General features: G+C 35.7%; 1 protein-coding gene across 1 annotated transcript in view; it reads right to left on the reverse strand.

The window, feature by feature from the left end:
* Positions 1–18,638, reverse strand: part of FMN2 (formin 2) — a 492,613-nt gene that overhangs the window by 115,751 nt on the left and 358,224 nt on the right. The window contains exons 17-18 of the mRNA XM_045048716.1: positions 15,574–15,633; positions 15,070–15,190 (exon numbers count right to left, since the gene is read on the reverse strand). Coding sequence (XP_044904651.1) covers positions 15,070–15,190; positions 15,574–15,633 — 181 coding nt within the window. The remainder of the gene's footprint in view (positions 1–15,069; positions 15,191–15,573; positions 15,634–18,638) is intronic.

Genomic DNA, 18,638 nt, shown 5'->3' on the forward strand with positions numbered 1-18,638 from the left:
TGCTTCCAATATTTACCTGAGCATTCCCTTTTTGGTTTTTCTGTCCTCCAAAATATGTTAACCTAACCCTCTATGTTAATTCTATTAAAATAATAAGTGTGATTTCTGCTTTTCTGACTTCACTAGAAGCAGTAAATCAAAATGAATGGATTATCTTTTCCTAAGTACTCAGCAGCTTTTTGGCACTAGTACGTAATTTAATTTCTATTAATTGGGGCGCCTGGGTGGCGCAGTCGGTTAAGCGTCCGACTTCAGCCAGGTCACGATCTCGCGGTCTAGGAGTTCGAGCCCCGCGTCGGGCTCTGGGCTGATGGCTCAGAGCCTGGAGCCTGTTTCCGATTCTGTGTCTCCCTCTCTCTCTGCCCCTCCCCCGTTCATGCTCTGTCTCTCTCTGTCCCCAAAATAAATAAACGTTGAAAAAAAAAATTAAAAAAAAATTAAAAAAAAAATTTCTATTAATTGCTTGTATAGACAGTCTGGTTGAATAGTTCACCAGAAGATATGCCAGTTTTCCAGATTAATATTTCCCCAAAAAAGGTTGTATATTAGTACAATGTATATAAAGGATTTTATATTAGTACAATTCATAAACAAACATATGTTTAAAGTCATTTAAAACATAGCTTGTTCTTTTAATTAAATTTCACCTGTTCTTTAATTGCTTTTACTCTTGAATTTGCTAAGCTATATAATTTCTTCCGAAAGAATAAAAAAGTCTGAGTAATCACACATTTTAAATTCATGTGGCCCAGATGATTAAATTTCATCTCTCATTTGAACAGATTCCTGGGTGGTTCCCTATTTTTATTTCCTCTTAAATAAAATTATTAAAGACGTCATACTACAGAGAAGCATATAAAGCATGTACATAACATATACCCAGTTTCCAACTTAAGAAACAGAACTTGACGAATACTTTGGAAAAGTCCTATGTGCTCCCTACATCAGGTCCTTGGGCCGAGAGACAACACTACCTTCAAGGTTTCAAAATAAAGCACAGCAACTTATATTGCTATCATCAGTGTAAAGGAGTCCTCACTAATCCACATCTTTGCCAGTATTTCACGTTCTCTACCTAAAATTTTTAAAGATTTTTTTAAATGTTTATATATTTTGAGAGAGAAAGTGAGCATGAGCAGGGGAGGGGCAGAGAGAGGAGGAGACACAGAATTCAAAGCAGGCTCCAGGCTCTGAGCTGTCAGCACAGAGCCTGATGCGGGGCTCAAACTCATGAGCCAGGAGATCATGACCTGAGATGAAGTCGGACATTAAACCGACTGAACCACACAGGCACCCCACTGTATTTTTGAAAAGTATACTACTGGGGCACCTGGGTGGCTCAATCGGTTGAGCATCCGACTTCAGCTCAGGTCACGATCTCACGGTCTGGTCCGTGAGTTCGAGCCCCCCGTCGGGCTCTGGGCTGATGGCTCAGAGCCTGGAGCCTGCTTCCGATTCTGTGTCTCCCTCTCTCTCTTCCCCTCCCCCGTTCATGCTCTGTCTTTGTCTCAAAAATAAATAAATAAACGTTAAAAAAATTAAAAAAAAAAAAAGAAAAGTATACTACTAATCTGTATCCTGAGATGGTTTTTGACTCTCACCATGTTCACATTTAACTTGCTGTGATGCATCTCTGCAAATCTCCATTTAGATAGCTACCAAGGTAGCTTTACCAATGTTCTCTTACTGGGCAAGTCATTCAGACAGCTTCCTGAAGAGAAATCAACTTTAGCTGAGTACAGAAGAAGGAATAGGAGTTTGCCAATTTTAAATGAAGAAAGAAATAACTGCCGAACCTCAGTCGCAGAGAATGAAACATTTGCATCGAGATTGTTGTAAATGACTTTAAGCCCATAGTGACCACATACTACATATGGGAAGACTATGGTTTCCTGTGATAATTTGCTTATACTGTGTCCCTGTGCAAAAGGGCATCTTACTTTTTTGAATTAATCTTTTCTAGATTAACCTAGAAAAGATTAATTCAAAAAAAGAAAAAGAAAAGACAAACATTTTTGTAAAGTATACTTTGTAACACAATCATGAATAATTTATGAAATTAAATCTATCTTAACTCAAAATGTCACAGAACTAATCACCTTTAATTAGCCGTGGTCTTCTCAAGGCAGTCTTGTCAGAAAAATAAGTGATTAGTTTAAGTGAGAAAGTACAACTTTATTAGTTTTTTCTAACATGAATAAATGGCATCAAATCTTAGAATTGAATGACTGACAACTTGATTTTCTTCTCATTAACTCTCCCTTCCACTAGCAAAATTACCACTGAAAGTAATGGAGATCGATTCAAGAGATTTCCAGCAGGAAAAGTCTAAGAATCTTGAACAATGTTTACTTGAATTAAGTGCATGTGCATATTAGTATGGAGGAAGAAAGGGGGTATGAGAAGAGAGAAAACGATATTTGCACCTTACTAGCTTTGGAAAAAATATCAGAAATTAAAACATTTCTTTCAAGTCTTTTGTGAATAAATGCAAACATGTCAAACAGCAAAACATCATGACAATCTGCATAGCGTTGACAGGAAGGAGATTATAAAGTGGTACAATTGCTTTACATCACTCTTACTGCCCCTAAAAATTAGAAAGATTTGTTAGTTTCTTTTGATCGTCTCGGTATCATCCTTGGTCAAAACCACTACCATCTTTTATTTGAGTTCCTTCATAGCTGGTCTCCCCAGTTCTATGCCCGCTAGAGCAATATTTCCGCAACGTAAGTCATGTCACTCCACTTCCGTAAGCAGAATCTTCAAGGGGCCGGATACTATGTTTAGGATAAAATGTAAAGCTAGAAAGCATATCAACTTGTACACTCTACATGATAAGAAAAGTTTCTCTCTTATGTCATACTCACTGTGTTCCAAGAATACAGGGGATTTTGGACCTTTCCTCTGCCTGAAATCCTCCTCTGCCCCTCTTCATTCTCCTTCTCACCTATTCTAGGTCCACACACACTCCTTATCCATTTCCAGTCTTCCCGTCCAGCATGCATATGCTGGCTTTTGTGATCCAGTTGCTACATATCTCTATGGTTTTATCACTTTCTACTTCCCTGCACTCAGCCTCTAATTGAGTCATGTCGGATTATTCACAATTCCAAGAACATACTCCTCTCATGCCATGGAACTTGGTGATCTGCCTGTCCAAATTTCCCTCCATAAGTTTTTCACCTATAAAGTATTCATAAGTCATGACTCCATTCTAACAGCAATTCCTAACTCAAGTCTTCCTTAGCCAATTAGTCAGCTTCAGGCTCACCTTCCACTCTGTTTTCTGTTAACATCATTACTATACTATGGTGTAATTACCTGTCTGTAATTACCTACATGACACATTTTTTTTTAATTTTTTTTTTCAACATTTATTTATTTTGGGGACAGAGAGAGACAGAGCATGAACGGGGGAGGGGCAGAGAGAGAGGGAGACACAGAATCGGAAACAGGCTCCAGGCTCTGAGCCATCAGCCCAGAGCCTGATGCGGGGCTCGAACTCACGGACCGCGAGATCGTGACCTGGCTAAAGTCGGACGCCTAACTGACTGCGCCACCCAGGCGCCCCTACATGACACATTCTTGAAGTGTAATGATCAATTTATTTTTCATCTTTTCCTTCTAGGAATTGAGCAAAGTATCTTCAATAAAAGGTGCTCAATAAATGCCAATTCTGAGTTCAGCTGCCTCTGAGGCGAACACATATTTGAATAAACTATGTTGACTTAAACAGACCAGGCTTAGTACTTTATAGACATGTCTGATACATACTGAATTCCAACAAGGAAAATTACATGCAGTAAAAATACAGCTCCACAATTTCAGAGAAGAATAAGGAAAATGAAAATTTGATAGATCGCTTGTAAAAAAATTGTATTACATGAGACAGGTACACATGATGCAACAGAAAAACAAGGACATACAGAAATGCCTTATAAAAAGAAAATAGAGCTCAACAACTAATGTGTGATTCTATTAGTATCCCTCCCACTCTTCAATATGCCATGCTAAAGCACACTATAATCTGAAAGATTCAGGTTCTCACCTATTTCTAACTAAATTATACCTTAGTATAGGTATTTTTTAATTGTATCATTCTAATACTAAGTGCTCTTGATTTTTAGTACGGATAACAATTCTAGATGTAATAAGAAATGGGTTATAGAACTCACTGTATGTGGGGAGGTACACTGGACCAAAATCTAGGTGGGCAGTGGAAAGCATGCGGAAAGGAATGTGTGAAATTGGGTGTCTGATGCTGACTCAGCTTGGAACTCTGATCTTAGCCAAATCACCACAGACTGTGGGCTTCTCATGCTCTTGCATATTTTCTTTTACTTCATTCTTGACAGAACTTCTTCAAGTTCTGAAGGACCTTAATATGTATAAAATAAGTCATAGACTACTTTCCATCCCTACGGAACACTGCTCCTGTGTTCCCTTCTGTAATAGGTTTGCATCCATCCAGGCGTACAAGCTAGAAATTTAAAGCCCTCTTGTACCTCTTTCTTCTTTGTCTTGTATATGTCAGTGCAATTCCAGATTCCTGTTCCAAAACCTTGTAAAACTCCTATAACCTATCCTACTCTTCATTGCAGCCATAAGGAACTTAGCTTATGCACTCAACATCTATAACTAGCTAGTCTCCTGCTTCTAGTCTCCCCTCTAAACCATCATTCACAAAATCCTCAAAACTGGCTTTCAGAAATGCATGTCAGAGTGTGTTGCTTTCTTGCCTAAAAGCATTCCCATGTCTAAGCAATGATTGCACAATCAAATCCAAACTTCTCAGTCAATCCTTAAAACCCTTCCCAAGTATGCCTAGACATCCTCCAATTACACACCCCCGAGCACCTTATGCTCTAGTTTTAGCAGATTTCACCATCCATTTCTTTACTTTATTGGTTCACTCACTCACTAAGTCCAGATCATGTCAGGTATGTTGTAAGAACTAAAGACGGTCAATGTCAAATCTTCCCGGAAAGGTTCCATTCCGTAAACCTAAACAAGGGGCAATATTAGTGTTGATGTTAAGAGGATGAGCTCTGGATTGGGTTCCTCAGGTTGAAATCCAGCCCTCATTTGCAGGGTATTTAATATCTATAACTTGTAGTTACCTCATCACTAAAGAGAGGATTAATGATAATATCAATATCACATAGATTACATTGAGTTAATGCATATAAAACACTGGCATGGAGTAGGCACAGCAAACTACCTTGAAAGGCATATCAAAATTACTGGCTTTGGGCTTTTTCAAACCATATATATGCACAATATTGACCCTACTTATGAATTCTGTAATGAGCCAACTCAGGCGTGAATGTTTTTTACCCTCAGATATAAACTTGGTATAAATTAAAAAATTCCTGGCCTCACAGATCAATAGACAATCAAAACTGAAATAGTCACAAGACTGGTGACTTTGTTCATGCTCTTTCCAATGCTTGAAATTTTATTTTCCTTTCTCCTGGAGGGAATTTTACTGATCTTTCAAAGTCCAATTTAAATATAATTTTTCAAATATATTTAATCATGACCTTTTCTGTGTTTCTGTAGTATTTTATTTATATCACCAAAATACATTTATTATACCTCATAGTGGTTATTCATATAATCACTGGCCCTCTTATTAGGCTATGAACTATGAGGGAAGGGTCTATTTTTTATTTGTACTTTCTATTAATTTAATGAAAATTTGTTGAATGAAAATTAAAGTATTAGACTATAATTTCTGTAAGATTCCTTACACTCTAAATCTAATAAGTCATCAAGAATCTAAAAAAGTAAGTTCAGTGCTTTTGATCTAGTAATTATGAATCTAAGAATCTATATTAAGGAAATAATCAGAGACATAGTAAAAGCACTATGAATAAAGATGTTCAACATATTTCTTAAGAGTAGGGAAAACTGGGAAAAGTCTAATTTCTTACAAGAATCAAATTACTCACTAAATTATGGCACACTCATAAGAAGGATTATTGTGAAATCATCTGAAATGGTTTTTGAATTGTATTAAATGGCATGGGAAAATGCTCATGTTATAATTTGCAGTGGGAAAAAACATGTAAGTTATAAAAGTGAATACAGATGTCTAGTCAAAATAATGAGGAATTCATAGGCTGAGGCTTCCTTCTGCTGAAGACACATAGCAATAAATAAAAACATAAAAAGAGAACACCAAACAACACATTATGATGTAAAAAAATGTTAATATCTCCTTGGGCCAGAAATATTAAAGTCTCCCAAGTTAATAAGCAGTGCTGAAGTGAGAGGTCACTGGAATGTGCCTGCAGAGAAGAAGGTAGAGATCTTGGTTTATGGAGAGACTGGTGAAGGGAGAATTCACCCAGCCAGAAACGGAACCAGTCTCACAACTGAAAGCCCGGAGCTGTGACTGAGTTCCCCAAATCATGAAAGGGGGATGAAAACAGCTACTGTCCACATGCAGCTGTGTGCCTGGGGGAGCAAGCATAGGCAGGCATAGCTTTCCAGGCAAGACCTCGGCTAAGTCATTAACTAGCTTGATATCGAACCTGCAATAAGCCTACTATGCATGTAAGCCTTATATGCATGTACATGTGGGCAAAGGGCAGGGGCCCCAGGCTGCTAACACAAGCTTTGGTTCTGGCCAGGGAGCCAAAAACAGGTCAGGACAAAGCAATTGAAAAAACTGAGAGGATGCAGGATCCGGGGGGTCAGGAGAAGGGAGAGAGCAAGAGACAGGTTGACTGATAGATGGTTACAGTCAAATCCTCAACTTGTAACACAAAAGCAATCATAAACAATACGTACATAATTGGGTGTGTATGGCTATGTCCCAACTGAACTCTATTTACAAAAAGAGGGCTCAATTAGCCCACAGGCTGCAATTTTCTGACATTTGTTCTAAGTCAACATTCCAATACCAAAATGAAACTAATGTGTAGAAAAATAGCTTAAAACTATTGACAAATGAGGATGAAACAAAAACTATAGAAATTCCAAAAAGGTCTTCAATATATTTTTAAGCATCAAAGAGATAAAGGAATGATAATATCCAAAATAAGAACATGGAATTACTTTAAAGGTAAAAATAGATGTAATAAAAAATCATATTAGAAATCTTGGAAACAAATATATCATTATTAGTTGCACTGATATTACGAACATCACACTGGACAGAGTTGAAGAGAGACTTCATGAACTAGAAGACAATGTTGAGGAATGCATGAAGACTATAGCAAAAAACATGGGGTAGATTTTTTAAATATAAAAGAGAAATTGGGAGATATAGAAAGTTAGACTAAGTGGCTCTAATATACATCTAAAAAGAGATTCAGGGAAAGGGAAGAAAAGTAATGAACACTGAACAGATAATTGCTGAGAATTCTGTAGACATTAAAGAAAACAATAGCTTTCAAGCTGAAAGTTCTCACTAAGCACAGAGCAAGATAATGAATGAATGAATGAATTCTAAGCCACCCCAAAAGCAGAAGAAAAAGTATCTTCAAAATACTGATGAAAAACAAGTCAATCTAGGATTCGATATTCAAAAAAATAAGAATTCAAAAATGAGGAGGATTTTTTTCAGTCATTTTTTGGACTAAGAATTTCAGACCCACCAACCCTCAGTAAGAGAAGACCCAAATGAGATGGAGGAAAATGGAACTAAAAGTGGTAGCATAGTGATTGATTTATATTGATAAGTATTATTATTAAGGATTATAAGACATTAGTAATTTTTAGAGGAAAAATATTGGGACTAGAAGTCCAAAAAATAACACTAGAAGAAAGATGGGAGTTTAATTATTAGATAGAATGTTCCAAAACTCTCATCTTATTTGGAAAGATAAATACAATTTACAGTATGCTAAAAAGATATATAAATTTAAAAAATATATTAAACATTTAAGTTCAATAATTAATTTACAGAAATTAATAGAAATATTATCTACGGTTTCCAAAATGTATTAGAAGATTCAGGGAGGGAACACTGAAAAATTAATTAGTCAAAACAACAGAAAACCAGAAGAAGAAAATGTAAATGTGAATTAATTAAATGACCCAAATATAAAGCAGGGTAAATAACAGTGGCCAAAAATTATATATGTCATGGCTCCACGGGTATAATTCGTGCATATGCATGCAATAACACCAGATAAAAATATGCCTAATATTGGGGCGCCTGGGTGGCGCAGTCGGTTAAGCGTCCGACTTCAGCCAGGTCACGATCTCGCGGTCCGGGAGTTCGAGCCCCGCGTCAGGCTCTGGGCTGACGGCTCGGAGCCTGGAGCCTGTTTCCGATTCTGTGTCTCCCTCTCTCTCTGCCCCTCCCCCGCTCATGCTCTGTCTCTCTCTGTCCCAAAAAATAAATAAACGTTGAAAAAAAATTAAAAAAAATATGCCTAATATTAACATTATTTACCATTAGACTGTAGAACCACAGATAAACTTACTTTCTCTTCTGCATTTTTCAGTATTGTCTGTTGTTCCTATGCTGCACTGATACTCATTTTAAAATCATAATAAAACGTTATTTTTTAAAAAGCTATTGGTTGCATTTGAGTTGAGTTTATAACATCATTCTTTCCTTCAACAAAAAAATCAGAAATTTACAATTGTAAATAAAATAGTTACAAACAAATGTAAATCAATACAAACAATTTTAAAGACTGGGTTTTCCTGTATATGTCTGAACACAGATATGACTTCAATTTGAAGATATAGTTCATGAATTTTAAACATTTTCAAGTCTGGCATTGAAGTGGGGGGAGAATACCGAAATAATTTGCCTGAGAACATTCTTGCCCAGTTCCGGTAACTTAATTACTCAATGACTTGTCCATGTTGAGTTGATTTAAGTCATGTGGCAAGTGCTACAACTTCTAACTAAGAAAGGCACTGGAACAGAAGTCATCATTTGGCATGGCTCCATCACGAAACGCTGCTGACAGCCAAAAGAGATCAAAAGCAGATCAGGTTGCTCAACAAACTACGTGTCACTGAGCTCAGAAATCCAGAGGAGTACCCTGAGGAGCTGTGGAAATCTTGGGAACAGGTAGAGACACCAAACTTGGTGGATGCTCTTACAAAACGTTAAAATGAGACTCAGTTGTTTTATTAAAATGCCTGAGCCATAGCATATTATTTCCCAGTCTTCCTTAGACGTAGAAAGCGTCTGTAAGCAGAAATAAAACAAGTGGCAGAGGCAGAAGATGAGTAACTTAATGGTTATAGTTTCTTTTTTGTCAAATTAACCACATAATTTATTCTATTTTTCCTCGTGAATAGCCAATATTTATTGGATATTTATTATATGGAAAGTATTTGGATAAGTTCTGTATACACATCAGCTCAGTTTCTAAACCTTCTAAAAACAACTTTCTTCTTGAAAAAAAAAAAAAGAAAAAAGTGAACAGGCTATTTGAATTTTTGAATTTTCCTAAATGAATTACCTAATTTGATCACTTAGAAGGAATCATTTTTAATAGGCTATTTGTCAAAGTAGACATTATTTTAAATAATATTAAAAATAACATAATCCAATAATCTCCCATTTGACACCCATTTAGTCAAATCAATGTACATATCTATTTATACCCATTTCATTCCAGAAAGGAACACAAGGCAATTTTATTTTATGACTTGTTTAAAACTTTCTCAGAAAATGAATTTAAATTTCAGCTCTTAAGATTTCCTTCCTTGTGTCACAAAATATCTTTTTTCCCCAGTGGGAAAACTCAAATTTTGGAAAAGCAAAACATTAAAGAAATGATTAAATTATGATTTTTGTCAGTATTCAAAGGACACCTCACAGTTTGACAGCGTGTTAAATAGCTCTTCAACTAGGGGCTCCTGGGTTGCTCAGTCGGTTGGGCGTCCGACTTAGGCTCAGGTCACGATCTCGCGGTCCGTGAGTTCGAGCCCCGTGTTGGGCTCTGTGCTGACCGCTCAGAGGCTGGATCCTGTTTCAGATTCTATGTCTCCCTCTTCCTATGACCCTCCCCTGTTCATGCTCTCTCTCTCTGTCTGTCTCAAAAATAAATAAATGTTAAAAAAAAATTTAAAAGAAATAGCTCTTCAACTAATCTCATTTTACTAGAACACAAATGAACATTAGTTCATAAACTATAGTTTCTTTCTCCACTTTCACTGTAAGCTCCTCATTGGAAAATGCCATGCGTCTGTTACTAACTTGGTACCAGGTTTGTATTTCTTAAAATGTGTTCCACTGACTAGAGAAACTACCAGATACTCTGAAAAAAAAGGACTTTGTGGTCAAATAAATTAGGAAACTGCTGCCAACCCTTCTTTCAGAGAACTCCTTAAATTCTCTTCATCTTACCCAGCACTTCTTATATTCATTCATTTGGTCATGAAACTTCCCATTGCTAGAGCAGCAAATTGCAACAATTCATAGACAAATGAGAAAATACTGTTCTAACAAATGCTATCGGTGATAGTTGATCGCTTTTTAGAGAACTTTGTCTTCACCCAATAGAAAGTATAAACTGTGGGGCTTAAAATCGCCACCTTCTCAACCCTCTAAAGTACTAAAAATTGCTAAAACGCTCCTGCAGTGCCCAATCCGTGTAGTGAACCACATTACTTAAGAAGACAGATGAGCAAGAAGAAACAGTACTCAGTGGCGATGGTCACATTTCCTTTCAACACCACTATCTGGTGGGTGCTAGTTCCTTTGTTTTAGCTCTAAGACTTGTGAGAACTTGCACTTTCATGGCTACATGTACATTTAATAATTGTAGTAAGAAACTATGTAGATAGGAAAAATAAATGAGGTAACATTCCAAAGTGATAAGCCAACCGAACCAAACAGAAAATTCCCTGGTAATAAGATTACCATTCCACTCATTTATGAAGTCACTGGTAAAGTACAAAATCCTACTTTGCAAGACTGAATTGTTGATCAAAGTGTGAAATATTTTCCAGATATTCCAGAAATGCCCCTAGCACCAAATCAAAGAGACAGAAAGAGAGAGAAAAGAGAGAGAGAAACAGGAAACAGAATTTTATAAGCAAACCAAGATACCTGGCAAAATTTTAAGTATAATACATACTACACATGAATGGTTTGGGTTTCTTATTGTTTTAAGAAATCATTCTTTAATTTTTTTTTAACGTTTATTTATTTTTGAGACAGAGAGAGACAGAGCGTGAACGGGGGAGAGTCAGAGAGAGAGAGGGAGACACAGAATCTGAAGCAGACTCCAGGCTCTGAGCTGTCAGCACAGAGCCCGACGTGGGGCTCGAACTCACGGACCGCGAGATCATGACCTGAGCCGAAGTCGGACGCTTAACCGACTGAGCCACCCAGGCGCCCCAAGAAATCATTCTTAAATACATAATAATATAGTATCCTACAAATGTAACATAGTTTTATGTATCTTTTTTAAATGAGGCAGTCATTCTTGGGCTCAATCAGTGAGCACCCATATTTGAGGCTCCAAGGGAGAACATCTAAGTGACAGAATTTCACCCCTCCTTGGCAGTGATACTTATATCTTTTGGTATCCGTGGCAAACTAGCAAATGCCTAACATGCACCAGGACTATAAACGAATGCTGTTGAGTGTTTAGAAAATGTAAGTATATGATGTTGCTCTGTGGATTTAAATCCATATAAAAGCATCTGTGATGAAAATATCAACTTCATAAATTTGATTCTAGACCAAAATCTTTGGATAAATATTTCAAAATTGGGATACAATCTCTTAAAAAGTGATATCACATTTGATTTATGGACAGAGGTAATCAAGTCTCTTCTTTTTATCTAGTAATGCAACATCAAATGAAAATCTCACATAAACTTATTTATTCCCTGTCGGTGCTTAACAGATTTAGCAGGAGGCTTACACACACAACTGAGGTGTTCTCAACTCTGCAACAACCCTCATGATCACAAAGACATTTTACAAAATATATATATATATATATATATATATATATATATATATGTATACATATATAAACTATCTGTATAAACATTACTTTTTCTCACATAAAATCTCTTTATCTTAAAAATTATCATTGAAGTATAAATGACATATAAGATGATACTAGTTTTAGGTAAATGATGTACTGATTCAACATGTGTATACATTATGAAATGGCTACCCCAATAGTTAACATCTATCAACAATCATTTTTTTCCCTTGTGATGGGAACTCTTAAGATTTCCTTTAATAGCACCTTTCAAATTTTTAATACAATATTACTGACTAAAGTCATCCTGCTGTATATTACATTTCCATGACCTATTTATTTCATAATTGGAAGTTTGTACATCTTGATCCCCTTCACCCATTTTTTTCTACCACCCAAACCCCTCCCCTATAACAACTACCCATCCATTCTCCGTATCTATGAAATTTGTTTTGTTTTATTTTGTTCTTTTTAGATTCTACATACAAGTGAAATCATACAGTATTTGTCTTTTTCTGTCAGAATTATTTCATTCAACAAAAGGCACTCAAGATCTATCCATGTTATTTCAAATGATACGATTTCCTTCTTTTTTATGGTTCAGTAATATTCCTCTGTGTGGTTGTATATACATATATATACATACCACATCTTTATCCATTCATCTATTGATGGACACTTAGGTTACCTCCATATCTTGGCTATTGTCAATAATGCCGCAATGAACACAGGGGCACACAGAGCTTTCCAAATTAGTATTTTCATTTTCCTTAGATAAATACCCAGAAGTAGAATTGCTATATTCCATGACAGTTGTATTTTAAATTTTTTTAGGAAACTCCATACTGTTTTCCACAGGAGCTACACCAATTTACACTACAACAGTGCAGGCAGAGTCCTTGTTTTTCACATCCTCACCAACACTTGTTTCTTGTCCTTTTGATCCTAGCCATTCTGACAGGCATGAAGTAAGATCTCACTGTGGCTTTAATTCGGATTTCCCTTATGATTAGTGATGTTGAGCATCTTTCATGTGCCTCTTGGCCATCTGCATGTCTTCTTTGGAAAAATGTCTATTCAAATCTTCTGCCCATTTGTAATTGGATTGTTTATGTATTTGTTGTTGTTTGAGTTCTTTATATAGGTTCGATATTAACCCCTTATGGGATTTATCATTTGCAAATATCTTCTCCCACTTAGGAAGTTGCTTTGTCCTTTCATTGATTGTTTCCTTCTCTGTGTAGAAGCTTTTTAGTATGATGCCATCCCATTTGTTTATTTTGCCTTTGTTGCCACTGCCTTTGGAGTCAGATCCAAAAAAATATCACCCACACTGATATCAAGCAGCTTACTGCCTATGTTTTCTTCTATGAGTTTTATGGTTTCTGGTCTTACATTCAGGTCCTTATTTTGAGTTAATTTTGGGGTATGGTGTAAGATACTATACAGTTTCTTTTTCTTTTTCTTTTTTCTTTTTTTTTTTTTTGCATTTGCATGTCCAGTTTTCCCAGCCTCAACTTATTGAAGAGACCATCCTTTCCCCATTGTATATTCTTGCCTCCTTTGTCATAAATTAATTGACCATATATATATGGGCTTATTTCTGGGCTTCCTATTCTGTTCAGTTGATCTATGCAAATACTATACTGTTCTGATTACTCTAGCTTTGTAATATACCTTGAAATCAGGAGGTATGTATTAAGTTTCCAGCTTTATTCTTTCTCAAAATTGCTTTGGCTATTGTGGATCTTTTGTGGTTCTATACAAATTTAAGGATCATTTGTTCTAATTCTATGAAAAAGGCCATTGGAATTTTGATAGGGATTGCATTGAATCTGTAGATTGCTTTGGGTAATGTGGACATTTCTAACAATATTAAGTCTTCCAAACAATGAATACAGAATACCTTTCTATTTGTATATTCTTTAATTTCTTTCATCAATGTCTTATAGGTGTTAGTGTACAGATCTTGCACATTCTGGGTCGAATTTATCCCTGGGTATTTTATTCTTTTTGATGCAGTTGTAATGAGATTGTTTCTTTTATTTCTCTTTTGGATAGTCCTTTGTTGCTATATAAAAATGTAATATATTTTTGTATATTTATTATGTACCCTGCAACTTAGTTTATTAGTCTCCTAGTTTTTGGTGGAGTCTTTAGGACATTTTGTATATAAAATGTCCTCAGCAAATAATGACAGTTTTACTTCTTCTTTTCCAATTTGACATTTTTTATTTTAAAATGTTACTTTCTCCTCAAAGATTTTGATGGCTTCGTGTCTTACATTTAGGTCTTTCATCCATTTTGAGTTTATTTTCGTGTATCGTATAAGAAAGGTCCAGGTTCATTCTTCTGCATGTCTCTGTTCAGTTTTCCCAGCACCACTTGCTGAAGAGACTGTCTTTATTCCATTGAATGTTCTTTCCTGATTTGTCAAAGATTAGTTGGCCATACGTTTGTGGATCCATTTCTGGGTTCTCTATTCTGTTCCACTGATCTGAGTGTCTGTTCTTGTGCCAGTACCATACTGTCTTGATGATGACAGCTTTGTAGTATAGCTTGAAGTCCGGGATTGTGATGCCTCCTTCTTTGGTTTTCTTTTTCAAGATTGCTTTGGCTCTCCAGGGTCTTTTCTAGAAATCTGAAGAATTTTAGACTCTCTTCAAAATGATTTGATACAAGGCTTTGTGACTGTTAATAAAGATGTTATACATACATGTGTTTTTTGACCAAACAAGTGAGAGAAGATTTTTGTTCCCAGGAAAGTTCACGAACCACAACATCTTGTGCAAGTATACCCGATAGGGAGGGAGTATTTATCTTTTAACAATATCATGATAAATGGACAAATGTTCTTGGCTATAAAGTGTAAACAAGATGATCAAATTTGTTTCTGATCAAGGGGATTGCTATTCAAATAACCAATATGCTATTCAATATCTAAATGTCTAATACACGTAACTTTTTGAACAACAAAAAAACTAGTCTATTGGCAAAGTTTTTCTTTTGCCACACTAAAAAAATCTAGTTTTACAAAGCTGTTAAAGATTTGCTGTCTTCAAAAACATTGAAAAGTCAGGTTTTTCTCATTAACCAAGCATAAATAATACAAACACGACTCTTTAAGATTGTAAGTTACCTTTCAAGTCTTTCTTTAGTTTTCTGAGATCTTTTTGAAAATCTTCAAACTTCATCTGTGAAGCCTGAAAAAGGTCCTGAGGTTCTGGCAGTGGAAAAACACACTGTTCTTTTCCAGCGTCCTAATTAGCAAAAACACATAATTTTTTTTTTAATTTTTTTTTCAACGTTTATTTATTTTTGGGACAGAGAGAGACAGAGCATGAACGGGGGAGGGGCAGAGAGAGAGGGAGACACAGAATCGGAAACAGGCTCCAGGCTCTGAGCCATCAGCCCAGAGCCCGACGTGGGGCTCAAACTCCCGGACCGCGAGATTGTGACCTGAGCTGAAGTCGGACGCTTAACCGACTGCGCCACCCAGGAGCCCCAGAAACACATAATTTTAAAACAAATCAGCATCAATATAAATAAAAATAATACAACAATGACAATGGCAAAATAGCAAATACTGCCAAATCCCTCAACAATAAAGAATAACAAAATATCACTGTAAAAATTGCCTTACCTCATCAAAATTTCGAAGATAGTAGGAGACAATGTATGACAAAAGGCTTCTGCTATTGTCCTAGGCAGAAAGACCAAAGTAAGTAAAAATATATTTTTTAAATATTACAGCGTCAAATAAAATAGATTCCAGTAAATCAACACACAGATGAGAACATTTAGAATAAAATGTGAAATTCTATATTTCAAAGTACTACAGCCACTACATCTAAGGATTTCAATGGCACAGAAGATCCTGGTTTTCCCCAGTGTTTTAATCTAAGCCCCAAATGGAAGCCCAGCTGTTCAAGGGTGGAGTCTCAACTGTGAATACTTTCCTGTTTTACCCTCTTTGATCAGAAAATTAGTTCACTAATTATCATGCTTTATGTTTAAAAGTATAACTACTATCTTAACTGAAATGATTAAACATTGCCAGCATTTCTATACCACTTCTGGACCAGCAGGTATCAATCTGCAACAGTAAGTTTGACTGAGGCTTGTTAGTAGATAAAGAAAATAAAGTTAAGTACAATTTCAAGTCAGCAGGAGCGTTAAAAATGTGAGTCTATATTATAAATTGCTATGTCAGCATCTGAGATTGTGGAATTAATATCCAGGCAGCTATAAACAATGCAGTGTGTATTTCTATGGAAAAAAATGTAGAATTGTTTCTATTCTAATAGGCTTCAAAGAATAGGTTTTTACCTCCTTTCTGGCACATTTAAAAGGTATTAAGTTTTCATCATTCAAAATTAGAACTAGATACTCTGAATGTGGGAGGACAAATACACACACACACACACACACACACATATATTTAAAAACCATATGACACAAACTACATTCCCTGAAATGTTCAATCTAACGATTATTTTCCCTCTATTTATAAAAAGCAATATCCTTTCATAATTTAGTTTGACATATGATAATACAGCTTTTAGAGACTTTCTTCATGGTAATGTATAGTAATAATATAATAAGATATTATGCAGTAATATCTTATAATAGTAAAAGTAATATATTTTTCAGGAACATCATTTGCTTGCATATAATTTAACCAACTTTCCGTTCTCTTTCCTAATATAATTCAAAGAAATATGCAGTACAGTTAGCAGTACTTGAATGAATTAACAAAACATTTATTAACTGCCTGCTGATAGGCATGCTGAGTGAAAATTCTGAGTGATCTGAGTAACAGCTCTGTCCACGCAGGTCCACAAACAGTACTAAGAAGTAGACACAGTTATATTCATTTTATAGAGTAAGAATCAAATCAGGAAGACTAGTATAACTCTTATGCGAATGCAAATGAAATTATTAAAAACAAAAAATCTTGCTTCTTGATTTTATTATGTAATTTTTATCTAGGATACTCCTTAATTATTTAAATTAGTAAAATTTAACTTACTTGGAGATTGAATAAGATATACTAACCAATAAAAAACCCAAATAATCCTTTATTCATATGTAATTATGATTATCAGCATCTATCTCAGATCCATTTTTATGTTAAAAATTATGTCAATGATATTTACGTTCCAGTATTATTTGAAAAAGTTACCTGTTTCAATTCAACAATCAGTTGTTAAGAACTATTCAATGCTTCCAAGAGAGCTTTTGCTTTTGAACAAATGTGATTTATCAGGTTGACATATTGGAGGTTCCTATGAAAATTTGTGTCATACAAATATACTAGCATCTGAACAAATATACCCATAAAAAATCACAAAAATTACATGCTGCTGGTATTCCAAGAAAGGATTATGCTTTATTCAATTCTGGAAAAGTAGTAACTGGTATTTCACTGAACTCAATGAAAGAATGTTAAATGAATATATGAGTGTATGCATGAATGAATGAACAAATGAGTTGTTGACCACCAGAAACAACAACAAAAAAAGTGTCTGCTTCTTATGAGGGAGACATAAAGCAAGCCTTGAACAACATGGGTTTGAACTGCGTGGGTCCACTTACACATAGATTTTTGTCAACAAATACAGTATAATACTGGAAATGTAATTTCTCTTCCTTATGATTTTCTTAATAATATTTTCTCTAGCTTACTTTATTGTAAGAATACAGTATATATGTTACATATAACATATGAAATAGGTGTCAATAGATTAACGTTATTGGTTAGACTTCTTGTCAACAGTGGGCTGTTAGTACTTAAGTCTTGGGAGTCAAACGTTATGCATGGCTTTTTGACGGAGCGGGAGGTCAGTGCCCTAAGCCCCACATCATTCAAGGTTCAACTATATTCTTTATCTAGGAAGAACAATTCTACTATTTCCATTTCTATGAGCCAACTACTTATTTAAACTTAATATTTTAAAATATTTTTAAATGTTTATTTATTTTTGAGAGAGAAAGAGACAGAGTGTGAGTAGGGGAGGGGCACACACACACACACACACACACACACACACACACACAGAATCTGAAGCAGGCTCCAGGCTCTGAGCTGTCAGCACAGAGCCCAATGTGGGACTCGAACTCACAAACTTCGAAACATGATTTGAGCTGAAGTCGGATGCTCAACTGATTAAGCCACCTAGGCACCCCTTAAATGTAATGTTTTAAAAACATGTCCATAATTTCCTCTATCATACAGTTCTGTGTAGAGATTCCATCAGAGAAATAGAATTCTATTATCTTCTAAGTTTATATTCTCAGACATTAATTCTAACCATCATGGTTGTTCCCTAATCTTATATTTTTACTGGCACTCTCGTAATCTCTTAGATGTTAACTTTAAACAAATACCAGTATAGAAGTAGGATCAAAAATTAATTAGTCCTGCAAAAGGGCTTGGGCATTCCCACATATACCAGTGTCAAGGGGAATATCATATGTAGAAAAACAAGATAACTTTTTACATTTTATTTATAATCTACTTTCACCCATCTTCGTTTTGTTTTTAAAACACAAGCCTAGGGGCGCCTGGGTGGCGCAGTCGGTTAAGCGTCCGACTTCAGCCAGGTCACGATCTCGCGGTCTGTGAGTTCGAGCCCCGCGTCAGGCTCTGGGCTGATGGCTCAGAGCCTGGAGCCTGTTTCCGATTCTGTGTCTCCCTCTCTCTCT

This window comes from Felis catus, chromosome F1, assembly GCF_018350175.1.
Source record: "Felis catus isolate Fca126 chromosome F1, F.catus_Fca126_mat1.0, whole genome shotgun sequence".
NCBI classification, from domain to species: Eukaryota; Metazoa; Chordata; class Mammalia; order Carnivora; family Felidae; genus Felis; species Felis catus.